This window comes from Nematolebias whitei, chromosome 11 (assembly GCF_014905685.2).
Source record: "Nematolebias whitei isolate Nwh7 chromosome 11, NemWhi1, whole genome shotgun sequence".
Taxonomy (NCBI): Eukaryota; Metazoa; Chordata; class Actinopteri; order Cyprinodontiformes; family Rivulidae; genus Nematolebias; species Nematolebias whitei.
This window is the reverse complement of record NC_056508.1, coordinates 16,951,853-16,960,150: the sequence shown is the minus strand read 5'-3', so window position 1 is coordinate 16,960,150 and position 8,298 is coordinate 16,951,853. Positions and strand designations below refer to the sequence as shown.

At 41.6% G+C, this 8,298-nt stretch overlaps 1 protein-coding gene across 1 annotated transcript; it reads right to left on the bottom strand.

The window, feature by feature from the left end:
• Positions 1 to 2,230: 2,230 nt before the first annotated feature.
• kctd6b (potassium channel tetramerization domain containing 6b) lies at positions 2,231 to 5,687 on the bottom strand. Its single transcript, XM_037683943.1, has 2 exons — positions 5,661 to 5,687; positions 2,231 to 3,288 (listed from the first exon to the last, which is right to left on the bottom strand). Exons 1-2 carry the CDS (start codon positions 5,685 to 5,687, stop codon positions 2,602 to 2,604), a joined length of 714 nt encoding a protein of 237 aa, XP_037539871.1. The 3' UTR covers positions 2,231 to 2,601.
• Between the last annotated feature and the right edge of the window lie 2,611 nt (positions 5,688 to 8,298).

The following is an 8,298-nucleotide window of genomic DNA, read 5'->3' as shown; positions in this document are numbered from 1 at the left end:
TGACAGGGTTTTACCTGTACCTTAAATAAAACACAAGGGAGACAAGAATGAGATTTCTAGAACGTATCTTTGCAAAGAGGGACAGCGTTCGACCGAAGTCAGAACAAAGTCCAACTTGTTTCAGCGTGCGTTCCTTTTTTATTCAGGCAAGTAGGAATGGCAAACATTCAGGCAAGTAGGGATGGTAAACAAGAAACGCAAGATCTGGTGGTTTTCAGGTAACATAGACGTGGCAGTTTCTATCAAAACAGGAACTGTGAGTTTCCAACAAGTCAGTAGAGAAAGATTTCACAGCATTATAGAACAGTTTAAATGAGTATAAGTTTAAACGATCAATAGATAGAGTAAAATACTCTAACAGTTTCTTTTTCAGAAACAGATCCTGTCTAACTCTGAATGCTAGGAAACGCCTTGTATCTGTGACTTTCTTTCCCTCCATTGATTACGGTGACATTATTTACATGAACGCTCCTACAAGAACCCTGCAGATGTTGGATGCTGTCTATCATGGTGCATTAAGATATATAACTGGCTGTGATTACTGTACCCACCACTGCACCCAGTATTCACTGATTAACTGGACATCATTAACTTCACGCAGACTCTCTCACTGGTATTTTCATCTTTAAATCACTTCTTGGTCTGTTGCCTTCATACATCTCCTCCTACATGTCTCTGCGTGAGTGCAGCTACGGCGTGCGCTCTCAGGACATTATTACCTGCAGTGTTCCCTCAATGAGGACTGAACTAGGCAAAAGGGCCTTCTCCTACACTGCTCCTGTTTCCTGGAATACCTTACAAAAACAATTGAAGCTCTCGACCTTGACCTCTCTAAGTGGCTTTAAGAACCTGTTGGACTCCTGGCAGGGACCAATGCTGACATGTTCCTGTTTTTAGTTTTCTACATTCACCTTAGAATCTAACTGTTTTTTGTTACCTTTTTCTTTTAGCCATCCTATTTGTAAAAAAAACAAACTGCAGTATGACTTTTTATAATTGTTTATTGTTGTTGCTGTTGTCCATTGTTGTCATCTTTCTTTGTTGAAATCAGGTCTCTCTTGTAAATGAGTCCTCGAGGCTCAGTGGGATTACCTGTCTAAATAAAGGTTGAATGAATGATGTAAAACAAATTGCCAAATCTTTCATGTTTGCTCGCTGTGGCGACCCCTTAAGAAGGCGCAGCTGAAAGAAATTTATTAGTTTTAAACTAATAAATAAAATGCATTTTCTCATATGATATGATTTAAGAAAGACAATTTACAGAAAGAACAGAAAGACAAGTGAATCCTAGGAGAAAAATACAGTTTTTATCTCTTTACATTAAACATTGGTAATACTTCTCCAGGAAAAGGTTTTAAAAAATCTATTACACAAAAAAGTGCTGTCGAGTAAAATATTAGAATTTAGAATTAAAAAACAAATATTGTTGAGTCATAGGGTTCAGGGTTTATTTGGCTGAAATGACTGAGCACATCACAGATGATGACAGCAACAATAGATACATGAAGCACACAAGACACATGCATCGACTAGCTGGAGCTTCAGAAACGGTACCGTACAGGGAGCTACGAGGGAGCTAGGAGACTTAAGTTCATTTACCAAAAATGTCTCAACTAAAGATTATTATAAGTTATTGTAATTATAAAAAGTGCACTCCTGACACACTTGGGAGTGAACCGGGACTTGTAATATTTTGTTTTTATTTACAATGTTTTATTGTGTTTGCTGGCACTGAATCTCACAGATGAATACTTCTTAACCGTCTTTTTTTTAAATTTTTTATCAGTTTTGTCAGTTTCTCCTATAAACATTATAGTCACCATATTTTTGCTAAACTGTGCTAAATCCAAAAAAAAGTTTTAAAACAAAACAACTGGACTTTATTTGTAACTGAAGACGTTTCGATTCTCATCCGAGGAGCTTTCTCAATTCAAAGAAACGAGTGTGGGATTTAAGTTATAAAGCAGAGATGTTATGTAAGCTTGCATAACGCAGATTGACACATGCAGATTGACCTTTCACTCCTCACAATAGAGGATCGTTAGGATCTTTATTAGTCCCACCCACAGAGGGGCCACTCTGGTCACATGGTTGGAATTCCAACCATCACATGGCTGTGGGTGGGACTAACACAGACCCTAACGATCCTCTATTGCGAGGAGTGAGAGGTCAATGTGCATGTGTTAATCTGCGTTATGCAAGCTTACATAACACCTCTGCTTTATAACTTAAATCCCACACTCCTTGTTCCCTTCAACTGAGAAAGCTCCTCAGGTGAGAAGCAAAACGTCTTCAGTTACAAATAAAGTCCAGTTGTTTTGTTAACCTTTTGTTTAATTTACCATGTCCTGGAGGACTGAGAATGTTCACCAGCAAAGTGTGCTAAATGTCTACCAAACTAAACAAAATCTCTATTTTATGGCTTTCAGTCTCCAAGAAATGTTCTTTTCCAGAAGAAGAGTCAAAGTTCCATTACTTACACAAATTAAGTGTTTTGCTTGATCAGGGTAGCAAAACATAAAAACATCAGCGATGCAGAGACTGAAGTCTGTATTTTATAGACTGCTTTTGGGTTTTGCTCTTTACTGATCCAACACTTAATTAGTCTTCAACTTTGTGAGCTGGTCTACAGAAAGTCCAGTGGTGCTCCACAGTGTTCTCATTTGGACGCTCACTCATGTGATGCACACGCGTGTTTCGAATAGTGAAGCCTTGTTTCATTATGTAGTCCATGAGGTGAACCCGCAGGGACACCTCTTGATGATAGTCACATGGTCCAAAGGTGAAAGACACCTGGCAGTCTCTGGTGTCCATCATGTGTTTGTTCCACTTGGTAAAATTGTTTGAAATACCTTCTAACAGGGCGTGAACCTTTGTCGTTATGGTTAGCTGGGTGATGATGACAGCAACCGGGTTGGAGTATTTTGACAGTTTCCGGGTGCTAGAGAGCTCCACAACCTGCTCAAAGATGTCGGGAGGGTACAGCGGCTTGGGATCATTAAGGCACTGGATCAAAGGTTCGATCTGATAGAAGTCAGCCTCCTTCCTCAGAAGGTCTGTCTCCATGAAGTCCACAGGAAGGGTGAGCTCAGATGTCCGCAGGAAGTTTAGGATGTACCGGAAAAGCGTCCCGTCACGGTCAATGAAATAATTCCCTTGGGAATCACGAGTTGTGGGGAAATCTCCCCTGAACATGGCACCAAGCATGGAGTCTGGATAACGCTGCAAGGTGGAAAGACTGGTGGTGTACAGGTGGCCTCCTACGTTCAAGGTAACAGGAGCATTCACCTAGAAGGAGGAAGAGGTTTAAAGTAAGCAAACAAGCAAGTAAACAAATAGCTAATATTTTTTAGCTACTGTGATCTAACGAGGAAAAAAAAGCTGTGCATCAAATACAGACTGACTTCTGTTGAATGAAGATGTCTAAAATCTGTCCAGGTGTTAAAACAACATTGATGATGAACGTAAGTATTGAAAAACAGCAGCAGCTGACGTGGAAGCAAAGCAAGCCGAGGCGGGTATGATGTGGGTGGAGGTGAAAGAAGAAATAAACAAGGCCTAGAATACAATTTTACACTCCATATACAAAAACTGTCTGGTTTTTCAAATAATTAGCTACTCAAACCATGGCTGCACAGTTCGGTCATCACTTGGTTGCAAACACTCAGAATTCAGTAAGACGGTAACAAAAAATTCTTGCAATTCTGAATAGTCAACTAATCTCCAAAAGTCACATCACAGTGAGATACTACTTTTACTGATTGGTGGAGTTCAGTTAATCCAGTGCTTCTCAATTATTTTCTGTTACTCCCCACTAGGAAGACGTAAACATTTCGCCCCCCCAACTCTCCGCTGCAACTGTAAATAGTATAATTTGTCTATAAAATTGTTATAAGTACACCTCTGCATAACATTGTGTCCTTACTGACATTAAAGGAAAAAATAATATAGATCAACTTACAACAAAGAATAACTTTATTAACATTGTTTTTTAGTCTTTAAAAGAAACAACTTAAAGTGCATCAATTTGCCTGAAAAAACAAACAAACTTAAAACCTTATTTTAACTAAACATTTTGATAATTTGAAACTGAGAAATAAAATTAAATATAAATCAATAAATAATAAAAAATTAAAATTGATCAGCAACATTTTTATTTCAGGAGTGTTATATAAAACACTTTGACCAAAAAAAAAAAAATGAATACGACAAGTTGTGCTGATTTTTTTTAAATCAAAATGAGGAAGTCAGGATCACTGAGCACACTCATCAATAAAATTAACACTTTTTGTCAACGTGAGAGGAAAGAGGGGGCAGGTGTCGCTCTCACTTTGAGTTTACTCTTTGTTGCATGCGCGCTGAGTGACGTCAAGAGCGCATGGACATAAAACACATGCAGTGGAGGTGTTGGGAGTTTATTTATTTATCGTCTGAGCCGCAGAGGGGGAGCGACACGGTTCATGCATGGCTCCCAAAATGACAAGGCAGTCATATTAGTTCATAACTTTATTATTTGTAAACCTGAGAGCTACGAGCAAACAGCTGCCGGAAAGCACGCAACAAAATGAAAATGGTGAAAAAAAATTTTTCAATTAAAATAAAGCATGTTCCCCAGGGTCACATGTGCCCCCACTGGCATTGCCCCGGGGCCCCCCAGGGGTGGCGCGTCCCACTATTTGAGAAGGACTGAGTTAAGCCTCCAGTATACTGCCGCGTACGTACGCATGAACGGACGTATGCATGTACTGTACGCAGAGGGTTCAGACTTCAGACTCCAGCGTACACCCTGAGCAGCTGCAGAGCAGCTTCACAGACGAGGGGCGTTTACCTTCGGGACAAATTGAGGTCGCCGATTGGTCATTTGCTGACACGCCTACTGGATTGATTGACAGGTTGGAAAAAAGAAAAAAGCGAGCGTTGGCAGCCTCAGTCACAGCAGTGTTCTGTGTTTATATGTTGTTAATAAAAAGATCTAAAAAAAAAAAAAAAAAAAAACAGGGAGCGCTGGCTCTACAGCCCACACATCAGACCAGCCCACCAGGAAATCTCCAGACCCTCCCGCAGCCACGCTGGACCTGAGTTTAATTCGCTCGTGACAAATTCCTTCATTTCTCACCATTTCAGTGATGGCATCAACGGAGGAGGAAGAGTTGACTCTTGGTTAAAAAACAAAAGAAAAGGCCAGATCAGAGATGAAGAAGGGGAATTTAATACATTGGTGTCGCAAACAAAACAGTCCGTCGCTGGGAAGGTTATTGTGCGACACCGCGTATGCGGTCGTAAAAATTGGAGCTTTGCAAGGACATGCCCTGGGGGGTACACTCGTACCTCTGCGTATGGACGTGCGTACCTCTGCGTATGGACGTGCGTACCTCTGCGTATGGACGTGCGTACCTCTGCGTATGGACGTGCGTACCTCTGCGTATGGACGTACGCGGCAGTATACTGGGGGCTTAAATCTTATCTCTCTTTGTCTGAATTATTGCTGCAGCCAAAAGCCAGATTGTATAAGGTGTTACTGAGTTAAACAGTTTCAAAACCTTTTTTTTTTAAGCAAAACAAAAGCTAAACTAGCAACAAAGTTTAAATAAAGAAGTTTTTATTTATCATAAACTGTGGACTTTGCTAACATTGTACCTTGATGTCTTAATATCTCTTACCCTATGGCCCCAGTCTCCATTATCCATTTGTAGAGGAATGCTCACTTGGTCAGAACCAAAACAGAGGGAACGGATAACAATGGGTCCGCTTTAATTTTACCTGTAGAAAAAAAAGTCACAGTAACATGAGTTGTAACAAAAGTAGGGCTGATGATTTCATACATGATATAAAATGATATAGATCATTTTCACACCTCATGGTCCAGTAGAGTCTGTTCGATTGGGACCAAACTTCATAACATTTATTTACATTTTCAGCTGGTGCGTTTCACATTCACACTGCACTGAGTCAATCGAGCCAACCTGTTCCCCCCTTCACCTGTGGTGGTGTTGCACCAAGAACTACTGAAGGAAATGACACAAAAACCTCTGAAGAAGAAACTTCTTCTTCTTCTGGAAATAAAAACAAAAACGGAGTGGCGACAAATTTTAGCGGTTTTAGGATTTCTGTTTTGTCATTACAACCGTTACTAGTGGAAACGCCTTGGAACCATGCCGAGTCGAACCGTGCTGTACCGTTACTAATGGGAAAAGGGGCAATAGTGATAATTATACTTGAAAATCTGTGTTTTTCTCCCAGTCTGCGCCATCACGCGGCCCCTCCTCCTCTCCCTCACTGAATAAAAACACAGCCCCTCCCCCGCCTCCTGCGTGTAAAACTGTGTGCTGCTGCAGCTACGACTGAACAAGCCAGATGCATATGCAGATATCAATCGTCACAGTGGGTCTTTGTTGACTCTAGGGGTGCAGAAAAAAAAAAAAATCGATTCATTAAAGAATCTCCATTCCTAGTTCTAAATTTTAAATTGATTCTAAAAGCCCCAAAATCCATTTTAAAATGCGTTTAAGTTTTTTTTTCTGCTCCTACTCCCGAGCGTACTGCATATCGCATTACGTGTCCACCCGTCACCGTAGAATTTGTCCTTGTAGGCCACCATACAGCAAGCTAGTTAGCCAGCTCCCTTTATCTGAATGGAGCCTGCTAGCATGGAGCTGGAGGACAGCAGGATTCAATCGGCTCCTTCGTTGTTAAAAGTCATTTTGGATCCTACAATGTTCTAGGGAAGACAGAGCTTGACAACAGCATGGTTGTTTGCAAGAAGTGTAAAATAAAAATGCGGTGCAGTATTTTGGAAATACGACAAAATGCGCGGAAGGAAGATGAAAAGCGAAGCAGCAGACCAGCTGCAACAAACTTCCATCTGATTCCCCAAGCAGGGCTCAAAGACTTCCCTCTCCATCTCCTGCTATCTCACAAAGGATTTACGCGCAAACAGCTCAGTCGAAGGCAAGGGGTTTGGGTTTATTTTTTATAAGTTGGACCCAACATACGTTACTTCTTCACGTAGATAAAGCTGCGCCACAACTCCACCATGAAACAGAATAAAGTGGGAGATGCTCTGATGCTTCCAGCTGCAGCTCAAAGGTACAGTGAGGAAAATAAGTATTTGAGCACCTGCTAATCAGTAACAGTTCTGGTCCTCAAAGACCTGTTAGTCCTCCTCTACAAAGTCCATCTCCACTCCACTGATTATTCTAAATTAGAAGCACCTGTTTGAGGTTGTTAGCTGCATAAAGACACCTGTCCACCCCACACAATCAGTAAGACTCCAACTACTAACATGGCTAAGACCAAAGAACTGTCCAAAGACACCAGAGACAAAATTGTAGACCTCCACTAGGCTGGAAAGGGCTATGGGACAATTGCCAAGCAGCTTGGTGAAAAAAGATCAACTGTTGGAGCAATTATTAGAAAATAGAAGAAGCTAAACATGACTGTCAGTCTCCCTCTGACTGGGGCTCCATGCAAGATCTCACCTCGTGGCGTATCAATGATCCTAAGAAAGGTGAGGAATCAGCCCAGAACTACACGGGAGGAACTGGTCAATGACCTGAAGAGAGCTGGCACCACTGTTTCCAAGGTTACTGTGGGTAATACACTAAGACGTCATAGTTTAAAATCATGCATGGCACGGAAGGGTCCCCTGCTTAAATCAGAACACGTCCAGGCCCGTCTGAAGTTTGCCCATGACCATTTGGATGATCCAGAGGAGTCATGGGAGAAAGTGATGTGGTCAGATGAGACCAAAATAGAACTTGTTGGTCTTAATTCCACTCGCCGTGTTTGGAGGACGAAGAATGACGAGTACCATCCCAAAAACACCATCCCTACTGTGAAGCATGGGGGTGGAAGCATCATGCTTTTTGTATGTTTTTCTGCACATGGGACAGGATGACTGCACTGTATTAAGGAGAGGATGACCGGGGCCATGTAGTGATATTTTGGGGAACAACCTCCTTCCCTCAAAGTATTGAAGATGGGTCATGGCTGGGTCTTCCAACATGACAATGAGCCGAAGCACACAGCCAGGAGAACCAAGGAGTGGCTCCGTAAGAAGCAGATCAAGGTTCTGGAGTGGCCTAGCCAGTCTCCAGACCTAAACCCTATAGAAAATCTTTGGAGGGAGCTCAAACTCTGTTTCTCAGCGACAGCCCAGAAACCTGGCTGAGCTAAAGAAGATCTGTGTGGAGGAATGGACCAAGATCTCTGCTGCAGTGAACCTGGTGAAACACTACAGGAAACATTTGACCTCTGTAACTGCAAACAAAGACTACTGTAACAAATATTAACATTGAT

Excerpts from the sequence above, each read along its gene's own strand:
- kctd6b (XM_037683943.1), bottom strand. The coding sequence starts at position 5,687 with ATGGATAATGGAGACTGGGGCCATAGG. Across the intron at positions 3,289-5,660 it reads ATGGAGACTGGGGCCATAGG|GTGAATGCTCCTGTTACCTT; the intron begins GTAAGAGATATT and ends TCCTCCTTCTAG.